We start from the raw sequence: 18,499 nt of genomic DNA, 5'->3' as shown, positions 1-18,499 counted from the left end.
AAAATTATAAATCTTCGTACTGGTAAGCTTTTTCTCTTTTATTTGATTCCTTTCAATAACACGATTTTGTATCTGAATATTTGTCTTTTTATTCCTGAATAGAAATCCACCGGGCGTAATTCTAATAATCGTCGTGAGCAATAATTTACCTGTGTATTAGCACGATTCAACAAGTTTGATTTTGCGCTTCCTTCTTTTACACCTAATCATCATTGGGCCAATGCATGTTTATAACTAGAAACAATACTACACCGCACATATTTCATTCAACCAGTAAGAAATCGTCTCAAAACAAATGTGAGTTTTCCTCCTAACTAAGCTACGTGAGAGGTACGCGTTTGTTACTTGTGTATAAAATATCGAGGCAATTGGTACCTTTTCGTTCGTAACAAGTGGTACGAACATCAAAAGACAAAGACGTTTAGCTATATTTTAAGAAAATGTATCCATTTGAGTCAGATAAATGTTAAAAAGAAGCTAAGCTATTCGAAAGCAGATTCCTATGTCTAACGTAATGCGCTAAACAAGTATCCTACGACACTATCCTTATTCTTCCATACAAGAGCAACCTTTTTTATAATATTAGCAATACCTTTCCGGCATCGTTTCAGCCTCTCGCTAATGCTGTTAACAAACTGCATACTGCCATCACCAGGTGAGCCTTGCCTCTCACTTATTTAACCTTCTTCTTCTCGTCCAGTGCGGGCTGCAGTGCAGCTAGGATCTTTCCAACTACTTCGGTGAAGATGATCGTTCCAACAAATACCAATATCGTACCTATCCAATGTTGTATGGTGAAGGGATTGCTGAAGTACACAATCGAGAACAGCAGCGAGACAAACTTGCGCAGCGTTACCACCAGTGTAACAGTCAACGAGGAGCATTCGGTCGTTAGAACGTACACCGAACTGATGCACACGTACTGTGTCAGTACGTTTCCTAGCAGATACAGCCAAGTAATCGGTACGGATACACCAAGCGCTGGGATAGGTTGCAATGGGCTTGCATTTGCCAACTGTATGTGTTCCCAGATGTTTCCAGCGAGCAGGGCAAAAAATGGCAGCGGCAGAAGATGTGTGTAGAAGAGAGCTTCCTTCGGATGCTTTCCGTACCGCTTGTATAGTACCTCCTGGTACAGTCCCATCCGTGCGGACACGAACAGGGCCAGCGTGAGAAGGGCAATGCCAAGTGTCCACCAGAAGAACACTGATACCGGGTCTTCGTCGGCTGCATTCTTGACGACCTGTGTGCTTTCCACCTTCGTGCCGGACACGATCGTGCAGATCACGATGCCGATTGTAATCATACCGACGGAAAGATATTTGGAGAAATCATACCGCTTCTTCAGTATCAATATGCCCATGACCATGTTCGCAATCAACGAACCGGCCCTGAATATCATGTGCAGCGGCATGGGAATGTTGAAATCGAACGCGTAGTTGTTGCAAACGCTCGCTACGAAGAACATTACCACCAGGATGGTGTAATCCTTCAGACCGATTCGCGGTCGTACAGTGCCACATTTCGATGTAAACAAAAAACCTTCGAGAGCAATAAAAAGGAATTGCAGGAAAGTGATCAGATTGCCTGATCCTGGATCGATTCTGTGGAAAGTAAAGCATCAATACATAAATCGTCTGTCTCCATTCTGGGGAAATATTTTTTTTTAATTTATACTAAATTGGCCCCAGTTTTATCAAGCGTTCAGCATGGGTGTCAATCAAAAGTGCAAACATCCAAAATTCGTTTTTTACAGATGTCTCAACATTGAAAGTTGAATATTGAAAAAGTAATAACGAAAAAACATGATCATGTATCTATTTCAACAATATAGTTTTAGCTAAAACTATAACCCTTTATCAGTGACTCACGAGACTAATTAAGAATTGCACACTAATGCACAAAACACAACTTCATAGAGGTTTATCAATATTTAAAAGCATAAAAAATACTCACATAGGTACTAAAAAATACTCGACAATGATGTTCTGACAAATGTGGTTGCTAATGGCAACACTAACAAACGGAGTGGGCACGTGCACACAGCAGACTTCGAAAACCGACAGACAGCACAGCGAGAAAAAGGGGCAATTGAAACGATGCTTCTCATATCATCGCTGCGTGTAATAGACACATTTAGATGCTTTTTTGCCATATCATCATCATCATCATCGTCACTGCTATCGGTTAGCGTTGATGTACTCCGTTAGTCGATATTGCAACGTGCCGTGTGCGATAACAATACAGAAACAAACGGTACAAAAGTACAACGCGAGTGCACCGAATCCATCATCAAGTGTGTCTAATAATTTCTTATTTAAACAACATACTAAATCATGTAGTTTTTCTTTTTTTTCTACACAAAGCAATTATCCTCGTTGCATATACTAATTCATCAAATAACGGTTTCGAATAAGTTTTTAAAAGACTAAAAAATGAAAATACGCTGCAATGACGCAAAAAAACAACAACAACACTCAAATGCGAGTAGATTTATGTTTATAAATAAATCCCATCGCATGCTTCGCACGTTTTGAAGGACACAACACCGGCAACATACATGCGCACTATTGCTAACATTCGCTTTCCGTATATATGGTGTATCAACAAGGGCAATAGACAAGATTGCGATCATTGATAATAAAAACTGTCACGATAGGAAGGGGTGAAACAGCTGATGCACTAAGACGCACACATTCCATGATCTTTATGTCTTTTCTCCTTCTTCGTCGGTTATCATTTGCTACGTTGATGATGACACCGCAACTTTACGTGATCGTGGTTACATAATTTATGCTTTTAATAAAAAAAAATATATACACCGACGTATTTGTCTATAAACTTACTTAACGAGTAGCTCGAGAAACACCACGTTGCTACAGCAACCGACAAACACCAACGCGATGGCAAGGGCTGCTTTCATATTTACCATCGTCAAGTTTTCCTATGGGTTACTTCCCCTTTGAACTCAATTGTCCTAATGATGAACTGTACTTTTTCTGTTCTAGACACGTCTTCACAATCTGTTCTATTGTACTTTAACGTTCACCACGTTGCGGACACGCGGCACGCACCTGCTTCTCGCTGCAATCGACCCGTTGAAATGAGAAGCAATCGTCTGCAAAAAAAATGCGCACCAGTAACTGGTCCTAGCAACAAATTTCGGCCACCGAAAACTTGTTCGGGGGAGGAAGGTCGTCTAAGCGAGTGGTGACGTTACTAAACTTTGTCCTTCACTGGGGTGGCAAGGTTTCGCCAATAAATACCGCCGATACCACTACAATCTTTTTGCGACCCCGTACACGCGGTTCTGTCTCTTTACAGCGATTGCATGCAACTCTTCCACCGTAGCAAACCTGGAACACTAGGAGCACCAGCTAGCGATCAGCATGATTTGCTAGAATGGGAATCCACCTGCGACCCCCACCAATCTCGTCGATTCCGCGTTGTTTGCTTAGCGAATCATTAGCGTGTCTCTCTGGTCAATATTTGATGATTGTAAAGATGAAAGACACTGCTCCAGAAAAAAACTTTGTTGCTGATGATACGAGTAGCGGAACGGGGTTGAGTTTCGCTTGTAAAACCAAACCTTCACACGTATAGCTGCCGTTCGTTTTAAAAGGAATGTAACCTATCAATCAAATAATCACACCGAGTAGACACACAAAAACACAAGCGCACCCTGTCTATTGCTAGGAAATGCTGCCGTTTCAAGGACGTTTCTGTTGCGAACGCGGTATCTTGTGTTTCTTTCACCGCATTATACCGCCGGATAGATGTAATTTTAGCCAGACGAGATAATCACGCACCCACCTGCTGTGTTTATTCCGTGCTGGCATTTGTATGTAAATAAACTACTGTCAAATCAAGCGCAGTGCTGTCATACGCACACCGTACTGTCAGTTAGCAGAGAAATCATACGTGCTGTGGTTTGAAATTATCGTTGGCGCACGAAGAAAGTATAAAATTTCATAGCCCTAAAATCAAAATTGTGATGTTGTGGTGACAAAACATTTTTACAATCATGTGCATTGCATCTATTAGCTAGTAGATCTTTATGGGAAATACAGTAACAAACCAGTGCTTTTTCTTTGAGACGCAAAGAAGCGAAAAGCGTCGAAAAAACGAGAAAAATTCTCTATTTTGTTCAAACATTATATTTTGTTTGTGTAACAACATCCTTTTTAAACATTTTGTTTTGCTCAAAGGGATGGTGGACTTTATCAAACTCTGAATGAAGGAAAAAAAGTTCTCTTCCTTTTGCGCTTTACGCCCTATATAAAGAGGCATATTAGCTCTTGAACCATGAAATTAACCCTCTCATATATTGCCGGGGAGCACGTAAAGAACGTGCTGCATCAATGTAAACAGGAATCCCTTGATAACGAGCAGCCGCCGCACTATCGACACTTCGAACGCCCATATTAGTGTGATGTGGTGTTATCATAAATCAAACAGTCAATTGTGAATTGAGAGCGCGATTATTTGGAGGTGCGCAGTAGAGTGTAATGGATTGCTATTTGCTGCTGTAAAGCATGATCATGGCAGGGCGAAAGGCTTTTACCGATGGCTTTCCCCAACCGAAGAGGACAAAGAAATGAAACCAACGCGCTTTTCGACGATGCAAAGCGGTAGAATAAAAGCAAATTGTTAATGTTTTCAAACCATCATCCGACAAAGTATTTCTTAGCAGGCGGCAAAAGGCCGCTGACGTCACTTTAGGGTCTTCTTTTGCATGGCAAATGCACTAGGTAGGATGCATTTTTCCAGCCCTACACATAAAGGTGTGGTTTGCAGCGAAAAACGAAAGTTTTTCTCCACACTGGGCACGTCTGCGATCGAACCGGATTTTCTACGCACTAGCACAAGTGCAAGTGCAGACATCGCCCGACGTTTGCCGTCTGGTGCCGCTGGCTGGTGCCGGTTACCTTTTCAATGCGGTGCTTCGTTACAGCACGTTGCATAACGACAATGCCAAAGTTGCTCTGGCTTGTGGGCAAAAACTAGTCCGAGGCCAAGGCAAACATTCCGGTAGCGGATCGTAATAAGACTTATCCATTTTTATTACAATACCATCATTTACTATAACTTTAAATTTCCCATATCTTTTATGCCCTTTCAATGCACATGTTAATGCACTTTTAATGTACATCCTTTAGCTCGTGTTTTCTTCAGCAACTATCTTCAATATCTTGCCTCGATCGCACTTGGATAATGGAGCAGTGTTTGCAGAACGAAAGGCACTTTTATGGCTTAGTCTTCCGAAGTATCTAGCTGAGGCTCGCAACATAAATGTCATTAGTTTCGAAATACATGCCTCGTATCGGTTACAACTTCTTCGGAACATGCATGCAAAGAATTTCCTTTTGAAAAACTTCGGAATCTAGAACATCATCATACATTCGTGCATCATTAGTTTAGTTAAGGTAATGAAGTGATGGTTAATGTTGATAACCATTTGATGGGTTTCAACAGCCAAAAATGAAGTTTTAATTCAGGCTTGTTACTATCCATCAGGTATCTAACGCCACCCGTCACAATTCGGATGAGGTACATCAAAAAGAATCCATCTAAATGACCAGAACTGGTTCCAAATCACGTTGCGCTCTAGTGAGAATGAAATTGTTTACAGCTCTATATGCCGGTTTTCCATTTTCCAATGAGAAAAAATCTCCTTACCATTCGATCATATTTAAATAGTTCCAGCTTCAACGTTGAAGGTGTTTGGATTGATCTTACAAAAGTGCCCCATTCATTAGAATCCCTTCAAATGGGACATTGTCCTAGGCCATGCATGAGTTACTGTCGGTCTGCTTGACGGGATCTTCTAACCAAGGAAGCTCCTTCGGCCAACCGTCAAAGCCGTACATAAACCTGTCCCCCTTTACAGGTCGATGTACGAGTGTGCAGTAAAAATGGAGCGGCCGCGAAACCCTACAGATGCACCCGGCACCGTCATCACCATCGTCCATGTGATTATGGGCCGCTTTGCCGAAGCGGTTAATGTACGCGAGTCATCGTTCAGTCACATTGAGACCGGTGCCACGTTCGGATGGGTAATTGCAACGATGAGCAAAACCTTTTTTCAGTGCTAAATCAGCTTTGCTGCTCTTAAAACGCCACGCACAAACCGATTAGAACAGATTTATCATATCGAAAGCGGCGTGTCTCAAGCACAACATACAAAAGAAGGGCAAACCAGCGCACATTGTTGTCAGTGTCGGTGTAGTAGTGAGATGCTCCAATACTTACTATGCTTCAAGGTTTAGTCGAGAGGAGCTTTGTGTTTGGGGGCTAGTTGGAGATAGCCGTGGAACACGATACAACATCAGTGTTGATAAACATTCCGTCCGGTTCGACAGTAGTGTGGCGGCTATCAGTATTAGCATCAAAACTTCCGTGTGCTTTGAAAACGAAACAAGGCAAACATTAAGGCCTTTATCAGAATACATCCGAAATACGCCGTATATTTGCTGGATATGAAGGAGAATATTGGATGACACTGCCGTTGTTGAGTGTGCCATATTTTACCTTTGGTGCTCTTGAATCGTGTTAGTGCCTACATTATTGCACAACTATTACGCAGAATCCTTATACAAAAGTGAGAAAAACCAGTTAAATTAATGCAAAAAATGTGCAATCAAAGCGGATAAATCAGTGCCAGCATCATCATCGAGCAGTGTTGCTTTGACAGTGTTTTTCACAACTTTCCACCTCCCCTTTTTTCATACGCAATTCATCACTCTCTCTCTCTCTCCCTCTTTCTCTAACATTCTCTCAGCGTTGTGTGATGTGTGTATGTAGCGCGTGTGCGTAGAAAAGAGCTTTGTAGTGAAATTTACAATTGCCAGATACACACGTGCATCAAGTCGTCATTCATTGTTGCCTGGGATATGAATGTGCTTAGTACGGGGCGGTAATTTATAAACTTGAGCGTGTGTGTGTGTGTGATACGCGCTTGTGTGGTTGCATGTTTAGTCAGCTGTTTATCATATGGTTTGTTTGGTACGAGTGTGCAATTATCATTCCAACAAAGCAGAAACAGCACTATGCATCAGAAGTAGAGGTGAATCACTTCACATTTTCGGCTATCAAGTGCTTAAATAACAGTAAGTCTATAAGGAACTAATCTATCCATATGGTATGTGGTATTATTCTAACGAATAAATGGTATAAATTTTTAAATTAATTTAACTTGAAAACATTGAAAAAGTTACTCAAATCCCATACAAAATAAATTTAGGAAAAAAGGTTTTCGTGCTGAAGTTATTTCGGGGTTCGCTCGTTGTATAGAATACAAATCATTTGTATCAAACTGACACCCTAACGCGGATTATCAACCTGAACCTCTCCACTTCTATTTCACAGTGTTGCGACATTTGCTACTTACCATAATAAACCGGTTATTTGTTGCTTTTTTTTTCGCTTATCAAAAATGCTTTACGACTAAAGTTTTTCGGCTGAAGGGAGTTTTAAATTTTGGTAAAAGTTTCGTAATATACATACTAACGGTTAAATGTTAAATAATTTTAGAAACGAAACATATATCATATATCTGTAATTTTTCTAATCTCTAATTACTCTAATTATTGTTTTAATGCTCGTGGTAAATTTACCGTTTTTATGGCTTCATATTGAAACACATTAGCGTTATCAAAATAATTGTTTGTGCGGAACAATGATGGATTTTTTGTGTTGCAAAAATATGCAACAAACAAGTAAAACAACGAACCGGAATGGAGCACTTTTAAAAATACATCCTGTACTCGATTGCTTGCTGATGATGTGCACAAAAGAACAAAGGAATTAGCGTAAATGGGGAAGAATCATCCGTTTTTGCTTGGTACGGTTTTGTCACGGTTGGATCGAACGATGTCCAACAATTGTTCGGCTTCGTTTAAAAATGCTCATTTCATTTCACTTTCGTTAGTTCAGAGCCGTGCATTTGATTGTGTAAATGGTATAGGAAAATGATAAAACTTTCTACTGTTTCACTGTCATTTTTACATTTATATATTTCGTCTTCGCACGTTTTTTTTAAGAATCATGCTCAAGATGAAATAGAATCGGAAGCATGTTGAAAAAAACATCGCTAGTAGTTTATGGCTTTTAAAAATTACCAAGCATATTCTCATTCCTTTTGAGTCTTGATCAAGCGACGCTGACGATCACTAACTTCATAAGGCAAGAGATTTGAAATTTGAAATTTTGCCTTCTATTTTGATGGTGGTTCAAACGCGAATGCCGGCTGTCCTCATCAAGTATAATTTGGTTCTACTGGTTATTTTCGTCGTTCGGATCGTACAATTTTACCATACCATAAACCTGCACTAAGTTGTAGTACATTATTAATGAGATTTTTCTTTTCATTTCCGCTTGCTGCTTCAGCTGGCCAATATGGCCAATACAGGAAACAAAGTTCCACTAGCAAATGGAAGCACAACCACCCACCGCTATGGTGCCACAACTGACACAAGATCGGTAGTGCCGGCAGTAAATGGAATAGAAACACACGCCGATCTTGGAACGACCCCGATAGCGTTTCCCAATACTACCGTCGACATGGAACGTGCGCAGCTGGACAAGCGTTCCACCCTGAAGATGTGCGAAAAGATTGGGTATGGGCTGGGTCACGTCTACAACGATCTTTGTGCCGGCATTTGGTTCAGCTATACGCTCCTGTTTATGCAGGGCGCGCTGGGAATGCCGGCAGCCGAAGCCGGTGCGATGGTGATGTTAGGCCAGGTCGGTGATGCTATTGCGACACCGATCGTGGGCCTCCTGACGGATCGATATGGAACGAAGCGGCAGTGGCATATAGCGGGTAAGAGATGCAACTAGTAACATATTTGCTTAGATTAATACGTCCAACGATCTTATTATTACAGGCACCTTTATAGTATTTCTTACATTCCCGATGATATTTTCCTTGTGTCCCTGGTGCTCGGTGGCGCCTCATTGGTGGGAAATACTGTACTTCGTAATCGTGATACTTGCCTTCCAGTTTGGGTGGCCTATCGTACAGGTGACGCACCTTGCCATGATACCGGAGCTGTCACGCACGCAGAAAGATCGGTCAGATTTAACCGCCATCCGTTACTCGGTATCGATCGTATCCAACGTGGTGGTGTACATTGTCACGTGGGCGGTACTACGGAGTCGTACAAGCACCGACAACCAGATTGGCCCTGGTGATGCGTACCGATTTCGAGTAGGTGAACCAAATCGCAAATGTGTTTAATTATGCTGAACAAAAAATAAGTTCTCGTTTTTTATTTTTCGCAGGACATTTCTTTGATCCTTACACTCGTCGGGGTGTCCATGTCGGTTTTGTTTAACTTTTCGCTCACATTCAGCGGGTACGAGCATCGACGAAACACAGCACTGCAGCACAACATCATCCGTCCGTCCGGACCACGCTCGGAAACGGATATTGAGCGAGAGTCCTTGCTGGGAAATGATCAGAGACAAGCAAATGGTACTCATACCGGTGGTCAACATTTGGCAGGATCATCCACCGCGCTGGACACGATCATTCAGCGTAAACCAAAGAAAAACTTCTTCAAATCTCCTTTACTCTATCAGAATGCTTTATTGTAAGTGGAGCGCTTTAAGTGACTATTTCTCCTAGTGTATTGTAGAAAATATTTGCTGTTTGCTTTGTTTTAAAAGGTACGTCTTCTCGAGACTTTTTATGACAACCTCACTCGTGTACATGCCACTTTGGTTGGACGAACGTGCCTATCAACCGGATGTGACGCCAGCGGAAAACAACGCCAACGTAGAGCATTTGGCAACCGTTCCGCTCGTATCGTTTCTTGCCTCTTTTGTAGCGTCGCTGCTGCTAAAGTACACCAACCGCTTTATCGGCAACAGTTTGGTGTACTTTATTGGTTCCATTATAAGCACTAGTGTATGCCTGTGGATCGCCCTCTCGCCCGGTTCCGGTTCATTTAGCACAGTGTCCTTATTTTTGATCGCGTCCCTATTTGGAGCTCCCTATTTGGTAGCTCAATTACAATGATAAGCAGCTTGTGCATTACGGCAGACATGATCGGAAAGCATGCGGATCAGGGTGGATTCATCTATTCGGCTGTCACGTTTGCGGACAAACTGATCACCGGTGTGGTAGTTGTGATCATCGAGTCGGTGTAAGTGTTTGGCGTAGAATATTACGCAAAAATCATATTCACTTTTGTAATTTTATGCTCGTTTCTTCCAGGAAATGTCACGATCGTTCCGAATGTCCAGAGTATTATAGAGGTGTGCTATCGTACGGTTGTGGTTTGGCGGCTATTCTGGGATGTCTAACGTTGGCAACCTTACTGTGTACTACTGCATCCACACGTCGAAGGAATCGGTAGTGCACGATACAGCCTTAAGTTCACTTTTTGCTATAGGCTCAGTTATGTTTTATTCAATTGTTTTATTTTTTTAAATTTTTTGCTAATATTATAATTTTAACAAAATAGCGTATTTGAAATTTATATAATAGAGTAAAGTGATTACTGTTAGGAATCAATTCAAGTATTCGATCCTACACTGTAACGGAATTATACGTTTAACCACGAACTAATCTATAAGGAACTATGTATATATATTTGGTTATGTTAAATAAACAGTTCAGTTGTCTGCTAGCTCTCTCGTCAGTTAGTTCTTCGTTTGGTGGCAATGAGCAAATCACAACAGGTTATGGGCCCAGGCACCATGGAGAAAGTAATTCTCGGTATTCCGCGTTTTGACGGTGACAGAAACTTCAACAATTGGAGTTTCCGAATAAAAATGGTACTGGATGCGGAAAGTGTGTTGCATACACTCACCGATGACGCTCCTGAGGAAACAAAACTCAAAGAGACATTCGATCTTGCGGATCGAAAAGCCAAGTGCCTGTTAGTGGGGTTTCTAGCAGATCAATGCTTAGAAACAGTGCGTGACGCGTCAACCGCGAAACAAATGTGGAATTGTTTAAACGAAGTATACGCGAACAAATGTGTAACAAGTCGTACAATTTTGAGAAAGCAACTAGCGCAACTCAAGATGCACGAAGGTGATTCCATGCGTGCTCACATCAACGCGTTCGAAGACATAGTTCGGCAGCTCCGGACGGCTGGTGCAAATGTATCAGAGGCGGATGTAATTTCGCAACTTTTTCTTAGTGTACCCGATTCATATGACCCGTTGGTCACAGCGCTTGAAAATCTCCAAGAACAGGAATTAAATATGGATCTGGTGAAGCAGCGCTTCTTAGCGGAAGAAAGTAAAAGAATCGAACGTGTAAAAATAAAAGAAAAAGTAAAAGACAATGATGCATCAGCTGCTTTTGTGGGGCACAAGGAGCATAAACGTAAAGGTTTTACGGGAAAATGCCATAAATGTGGAAAAATAGGACACATTAAAAAGAACTGTCGTACGTCAGATGTTAAAACGGATAAAAGAAATGGTGAAAAGAACAGTGAAACATGTTTTATGAGTGCAACAACAACTCCGGTTGTGTGTGGATCAAGTGTATGGATTGTTGATTCGGGCGCTTCTGAGCATATCACAAACGATAAGGTAATGTTTTCAAGTTTAGAAAACATTGAAATACCTTTAAAGATTGCGGTGGCAAAAGAAGGTGCGGAAATCACAGCCACACATAAAGGTGATATAAAACATCTAAAATGTTTGAAAAGTGGAAATTCAGGCCTGATCACTCTACAAAACGTGTTGTATATCCCGGATGCAAGAGTAAATCTCTTGTCTGTTCGAAAAATGGAAAAGGCTGGTTTAAAAGTGACCTTTGTCCATGGAAAAGTGAAGGTATTCAAAAATTCAGAACTGTTGTTAGCCGGTGAAAGGAGTGGTAAACTCTATACAGTTGAGCTCTTCCGTGAACAATTGGAAACAGGAACAGAATTGTTATTCAGTGGAAAAACGCCACAAGAACATGATTTGTGGCATAGAAGGTTTGGGCACCTAAGTTCAACAAATCTTCAAATACTGATGAAGAATAATCTAGTATTGGGACTACCGATTAGTGCTGTTCCTGGTAAAACGGACAAAGTGTGTGAAACATGTGTCACAGGCAAACAAACCAGGGCGTCGTATTCTACACAGAAAGGAAAACAATCCACGCGAGTTCTGGAAATTATACATTCGGACGTATGTGGTCCGATGCAGAACATTGGAGTGAACGGTGAAAAATATTTCGTTTCCTTCATCGACGACTGGAGCAAGTTTACCGTAGTATTCTTAATAAAAACAAAGGCCGAGGTTCTTCGAAAGTTTTGTGAATACGAAGCGGTGGTGTGTGCTAAGTTTGGCAGATGCATTTCCAAACTTAGATGTGACAATGGTGGTGAATATAAAAACACCGAGTTTCAAAAGTATTGTCAACAAAGAGGTATACAAATGGAATGGACTAATGCATATACACCAGAACAAAATGGGACAAGCGAGCGGATGAATAGAACGCTTGTGGAGAAAGCACGCTGCATGCTGGAAGACAAAGGCGTAGACAGAAAGCTGTGGGGTCCTGCTATAGAAACTGCGGCTTACTTGGTGAACAGGAGTCCAGCTGCTGCTCTTGGAAAAACTCCATATGAGGTATGGAATGGGCGGAAACCAAACGTGGGGAGCCTAAAGGTTTTTGGAACCAATGTTTTTGTGCACATCCCGAAACAGTTTAGAGGTAAATTTGATGCAAAATCCTGGAAAGGGGTGTTTGTTGGATATACTGCAAACGGATATCGGATTTGGAATCCAAAGAAAAATTGCATTTACGCCTCTCGTGATGTGATTTTTAGTGATGAAGAAAACGTTAGTGTTATCGAAAACAACACAGTAGTTGTCCCTAAGGAAGTTAGTTCAAATCATTTACAAGAAACAGAATATGTAGAAGAAGAACAAATTCCACAATTGGAAGAAAAATATGAATCCGCTGAAACAAGTTACGATAGTGCAGGAGACAAATCGTTCAGCGATTTTGAAGAAACCTTAGATGAAGTAGGAACCAATAAACGTGAAAAGAAAACGCCAATATGGCATAAAGATTACGAGATGAATTATGCTGGATATGCTTTAAACGCATTAAGTTTTGTGGATGACATTCCATGCTCCATTTCCGAATTAACGCAAAGAAATGATTGGAAAGAATGGAAATCTGCAATGGATAAGAAAATGCAGTCAATGAAAAAGAATAATAGTTGGAAACTTGTGGTACCTCCTAAAGGAAGAAAAATAATCACATGTAAGTGGGTTTTTAAAATTAAACATGTGGAAAACAAGGACGTTTATAAAGCAAGATTAGTTGCCAGGGGTTTTTCTCAAAAACCAGGTATTGATTATACTGAAACGTATGCCCCTGTGGCTAAACTAGACACATTGAGAACAGTTCTAGCATTAGCAAATGAAGAAAGGTTACATATCCATCAGATGGATGTGAAAACGGCGTTCCTAAATGGTGATTTAACTGAAGAAATATATATGGAACAGCCTGAAGGATATGAAAAAGAAAAGGGATTAGTATGTCGGTTGAATCGTTCAATTTACGGTTTAAAACAAGCCTCGCGTGCATGGAACGAAAAATTTCACAACTTCATATCAAGCATAGGATTTGTACGCAGCATAAATGATATGTGTCTCTATACACAACAAAAAGGAACGATAAAAATCATACTCGTTTTGTATGTGGATGATATTTTGATTGTGAGTTCTTCGTTGGAGGAATTAAAAGATATAAAACAGAAATGTGCTAAACAATTTGAGATGACAGATGACGGTCAAGTTAGAATGTTTTTAGGCATGAAAATTGAGCGTGAAATTGAAATGGGGATAATGAAAATAAGCCAAGAAGATTATTTCGTAAAACTTTTGAAACGATTTAATATGACCGAATGCAAGCCCATATCAATACCTATTGAGAATAGGTTGAGACTAAACAAAGGAAATGAAGCACAAAGAACATTGAAACCATATCGCGAACTAGTTGGATGTCTGACATATGCATCTGTTACCACAAGGCCAGATATATCAGCGGCAGTTAATTTCTTCAGCCAGTTCCAATCTTGCCCGAACGAAGAACATTGGATTCATCTGAAACGCATATTGAGATATATTAAGGGCACTTTGAAAATTAAGTTGATATACAGAGCTGATAGAAAAGAGTCGATTTTAGAAATATTTTGCGATGCGGATTGGGCAAACGATATTTCCGATCGTCGTTCAGTGTCTGGTTACATAGTGAAACTTTTTGGTAATACTGTTGGATGGTTAACGAGAAAACAACAAAGTGTTTCATTGTCATCAACTGAAGCGGAGTTAAGTTCATTATGTACAGCAGTTTGTCACACAATCTGGTTGCTAAGATTATTGAAAGATTTATGGATACCCATAAAGGAACCAGTAGTTTTGTATGAAGATAACCAATCCACAATTAAAATTGCAGAGGACTCAAAAGATATAAAAAGAATGAAACATGTCGACACGAAATATCATTTCATAAGAGAACTAGTTCAACAAAAACGGATAGACATTCAGTTCATGCCGTCATCAAAGCAACAAGCCGATATTATGACGAAAGGTCTGCCATCAAAAGCATTCAAAGAATTTTGTGAAAAATTAGGATTGCAGAATATGTTATAAATGATTCGGGCAGTATACATGAATTGTGCGAGGGTGTTAGGAATCAATTCAAGTATTCGATCCTACACTGTAACGGAATTATACGTTTAACCACGAACTAATCTATAAGGAACTATGTATATATATTTGGTTATGTTAAATAAACAGTTCAGTTGTCTGCTAGCTCTCTCGTCAGTTAGTTCTTCGTTTGGTGGCAATGAGCAAATCACAACAATTACCAGTAAAACCGTAGACTTTTCTTCTTTCGTGTAAACGTATACGCAGATGGTATGAAAATCAGGTAAATATTGATTAAATCTACACAATTTTCGCTTTATAAATTAATTAATTACACATTCACTCATTCATAAGATCTGAATTCGGAATATTAATTTACATAATATCTTGATATCATAAAGGAAAACAAAAATGGGATAATTTGTTACTTTGCAGTTTGTTACTTTGGACATATTAATAAAAACCGATAAGGAAAAATGAATCATCAAAATAACCCTTAATTCAGATTCCTTTTTTTACTTTTATGAGAAATGAAGTTTTTCATGAAACTGTAATACGGATGTATTACGGAAGATTTAACTTTTCGGAAGGAGGCTTTGGTAGCCTAATAACAAAGACGGAAGGTATAACGGAAGAACGGAAGACAGAACGGAAGAACGGAAGAACGGAAGAACGGAAGATGTTGCTTGTACAACGATCCAATAACGAATACCTTTATTCAGCATGACAGTTGCGCAGCACACTGTCATGTCCAATGGTCATAATTCACTCTGACATTTCGAAAGCTCTTCACAATGATACCGGTTGCGGACCTGACACTACAGTATATTACAGCTCGGCTATCCTGACTTAGGATTGACCTCAATCCTACTTGACTACATACCTAATCATATCTACGTATTAGTGGCCCACTTCCTAAGCTTATCAACTTCTAGAACGCCATCATAGGTCATTTGTGTATGCTGACATCCCTCAACATCTCTAACAACATAGCGGTCATGAGGAAGAATTTTGTGAATTATATAAGGGCCGCGAAACCTACAGTTAAGCTTTTTGTTGACACCGCTTGTGTCTGTATATTTGATAGCTACTAGATCTCCTACGGTGAATTTAGGAGCTGGCTTGTTCCTATCGGCTAAGTATTGCTCATTTCGATTTTGCGATATTTCGATATTTTCCTGTGCTTCGGAACGGAGACGATTAAGGTCTCGACTAACGTCTTCTGTTTTGGACTCAAGATTAACGCGTTCGACCTGACCATTCGCTTGGGGAGAGGCTGTAGCATTAAGTACATGGGAGATATTGTGAGACTCTTGCAAGACGCATCCATTAACAGGACCGACTTCGAGTTTTCGTTTTAAAGAGTCAATGGAAGGATCTCTTGATTGAGCTACCTGAAGTTGAAAGTCGAGGTCTAATTCACTAATTGCACCTACTGCTTCAGTTCGGCTTAATGCATCCACGTGAGCCATAGAAGTCTGATGAGTGAGATTGATCTTCATTTTATGATTTACTAACTGAGTGCATTGAATAGAATCGTCGAGATAATTTTCCTTAATGATTGGTAGGACAATAGCGGATTGCTTTGAAGATAATGTGGGGCCAACATCAGGCTCAATTTCTGATTCATAAACGTCAATAGCAGAAATTTCATTGGTTGCCACATCTAGTGAATCCTGGTTCTGGGTTTCAATTCCCCCCCGAGGGGGCTGCATAAGAGAGACGTAATTCTTAGAGTACGTAAGACGGACGTTAAACGAAGGGAGTATATCTCTACCTATAATTATTGGCCAGTCCATAGAGTTCTCGGGTAATATAATAAATGAATGATTGAGGATCACCTCCTTAAATTTTATACGGCACGTTACTTGACCACGAGTATAAAGTCGGGAGTTCCCTAGGCCACGAAATCGAGAAAGGGCTAACGGAGCCAGGAGTCCAACTGGCACTATGGATTCATTTATAAAACTTACAGAACTACCTGTATCAAATAGAGATTGTATTCCTTTTACTACCACAACCGGTTTTCCTAACTTAAGAAAAGAAACACTCACCTCTTGTAATTCATCTAATGCCAGAGTTTCATTATCATCACCCGCAATACGAGTAATTGGATCCGGATGAGCAGCAGCATTCGCGACCTTCTTTGGGCAATTTTTGTAGTTATGCCCCATCTGGAAACACGTGAAGCATGCCCCCGGTGGTCGGTTGGGGCGAGAACAGGCACTCTTAAGATGTCCAAACTCCGAGCAGTTGTAACATCGAATGATGTTCTGCGTTGCTCCTCGATTGGTCGAAACAGGAACTTTCTCCGGAATTGAAGATGATGTCGTCGTCGGCTTGGGGACTCTTCTGGACCGAATAGTCTCGAATTTCTTAAGCATAGGCTTCAGATCTTCCACGTTGTTTGCCATGAATCGCATCCCAGCAGTAAGAGATGGGCTATCCAGACCATCAAGGATAATGTTGATCAATTCAGGTTCCGGGATGGGGGCTCGGCTGGCAATACGTTGCATATCCAACACATAACGTAAGGCGGTCTCCTTTGGGGAGAGACGACGGGATCGTAAGTGTCGAAGAACGGCTTCAACCGTGGGCGGCACACTCAAGGTTGAGATGAGTTCTTCCTTTAACTGTTCCAGCGTAAGGGCACGAGATGACTGGGCAACGATAGCCGCAGATCCTTTAAGCAACCGACGAGCATGAACGAATTTATCAGCATCCTTCACACGATGTAGGGAGAAAGTATAATCGAGGTCATCCAACCATTGGATGATACATCTGTCGTCGTCTCCCGTGAAGGGTTCGATTGTTTTATCGAGTTTTAAGTCAGCAATCGGTGGTGGAGCATATTCAGACTGGTGTTCCAAAGCCTGAATCTTACGGCGCAAATCCACTAACTCCAATTGTTGCTGCAATCTGCGAATTTCGTCATCGTAAGTAGCCTGGGTGCATTTGTTAGCCGGGTTACATTCTTTGGCTGCACTATCAACACGCTCCGCTTCGGTAGCGTCCAACATGGCAGCACCGCACTTTACGGGGGTAACACTTGAAGCGTCCAAAATGGCGACATCACGCTTCGCGAGTGTGGCACTCGAGGCGTCCAAAATGGCGGCATCGCGCTTCGCAAGTGTGGCACTCGAGGCGTCCAAAATGGCGGCATCGCGCTTCGCAAGTGTGGCACTCGAGGCGTCCAAAATGGCGGCATCGCGCTTCACGGGTGTAGCACTCGAAGCGTCCAAAATGGCGGACAGGCACGTGGTAGGAGCATCGGTCAAAGGCGCTTCGGAAGCTGGTTCCTCGTCTGGTATCGGTGTGGCGTCAATTCCCATAATTTCAGCAAACAATCTCCGGATCTGGGCAACGGTAGCGGAAGGGGGAACCGCAATCCCCGCATCCGACAGAACGCCCAACATTTCATCACGACCAGGCATGATCTAAACCAAGATGACACAACGGCAGCACGGGGCGAATCCCACTTCTGAGATGTAATACGGATGTATTACGGAAGATTTAACTTTTCGGAAGGAGGCTTTGGTAGCCTAATAACAAAGACGGAAGGTATAACGGAAGAACGGAAGACAGAACGGAAGAACGGAAGAACGGAAGAACGGAAGATGTTGCTTGTACAACGATCCAATAACGAATACCTTTATTCAGCATGACAGTTGCGCAGCACACTGTCATGTCCAATGGTCATAATTCACTCTGACATTTCGAAAGCTCTTCACAATGATACCGGTTGCGGACCTGACACTACAGTATATTACAAAACGAAGTTTTTGAAATTAACACAAATTTTGTCCTAAGTAAATTATCACCCACAGTGCATTGCCAGAAACGTCAAAGAAACGTCAACACTCGGCCTAGTCTCGCAACA

General features: G+C 41.2%; 3 protein-coding genes across 4 annotated transcripts; 1 reads left to right on the top strand and 2 right to left on the bottom strand.

Moving 5' to 3' along the window:
• Positions 1 to 64: 64 nt before the first annotated feature.
• On the bottom strand, positions 65 to 3,841 carry LOC125767447 (UDP-xylose and UDP-N-acetylglucosamine transporter). 2 transcript variants are annotated; one of them, XM_049434050.1, is made up of 3 exons: positions 3,590 to 3,841; positions 2,847 to 3,514; positions 65 to 1,604 (listed from the first exon to the last, which is right to left on the bottom strand). In XM_049434050.1, the coding sequence occupies exons 2-3, from the start codon at positions 2,930 to 2,932 to the stop codon at positions 674 to 676; spliced, it is 1,017 nt and encodes a 338-aa protein (XP_049290007.1). In that variant the 5' UTR covers positions 2,933 to 3,514; positions 3,590 to 3,841; the 3' UTR covers positions 65 to 673. The 2 variants fall into 2 exon arrangements, with proteins under 2 accessions (XP_049290007.1, XP_049290006.1); XM_049434049.1 differs by having other exon boundaries at positions 2,847 to 3,841.
• A 2,223-nt stretch (positions 3,842 to 6,064) lies between these two features.
• LOC125767436 (major facilitator superfamily domain-containing protein 12-like) lies at positions 6,065 to 10,509 on the top strand. Its single transcript, XM_049434028.1, is given in 8 exon segments — positions 6,065 to 6,551; positions 6,782 to 7,066; positions 8,389 to 8,824; positions 8,889 to 9,211; positions 9,286 to 9,596; positions 9,673 to 10,003; positions 10,006 to 10,151; positions 10,223 to 10,509. Coding segments are annotated over 7 exon segments (1,785 nt in total). The 5' UTR covers positions 6,065 to 6,551; positions 6,782 to 6,970; the 3' UTR covers positions 10,365 to 10,509.
• Positions 10,510 to 15,168: 4,659 nt separating this feature from the next.
• On the bottom strand, positions 15,169 to 18,363 carry LOC125767441 (uncharacterized). Its single transcript, XM_049434036.1, has 2 exons — positions 16,674 to 18,363; positions 15,169 to 16,600 (listed from the first exon to the last, which is right to left on the bottom strand). The coding sequence occupies exons 1-2, from the start codon at positions 18,051 to 18,053 to the stop codon at positions 16,589 to 16,591; spliced, it is 1,392 nt and encodes a 463-aa protein (XP_049289993.1). The 5' UTR covers positions 18,054 to 18,363; the 3' UTR covers positions 15,169 to 16,588.
• Positions 18,364 to 18,499: the final 136 nt, after the last annotated feature.

The sequence above is a fragment of the Anopheles funestus genome, chromosome 3RL (genome assembly GCF_943734845.2).
Source record: "Anopheles funestus chromosome 3RL, idAnoFuneDA-416_04, whole genome shotgun sequence".
In the NCBI taxonomy this organism is placed as follows: Eukaryota; Metazoa; Arthropoda; class Insecta; order Diptera; family Culicidae; genus Anopheles; species Anopheles funestus.
The sequence above is the reverse complement of the archived record's forward strand: the minus strand, read 5'-3'. Positions and strand labels throughout refer to the sequence as shown.

Excerpts from the sequence above, each read along its gene's own strand:
- LOC125767447 (XM_049434049.1), bottom strand. The coding sequence starts at position 2,932 with ATGGTAAATATGAAAGCAGCCCTTGCCATCGCGTTGGTGTTTGTCGGT. Across the intron at positions 1,605-2,846 it reads TTTCTCGAGCTACTCGTTAA|AATCGATCCAGGATCAGGCA; the intron begins GTAAGTTTATAG and ends TACTTTCCACAG.
- LOC125767441 (XM_049434036.1), bottom strand. The coding sequence starts at position 18,053 with ATGCCTGGTCGTGATGAAATGTTGGGCGTTCTGTCGGATGCGGGGATT.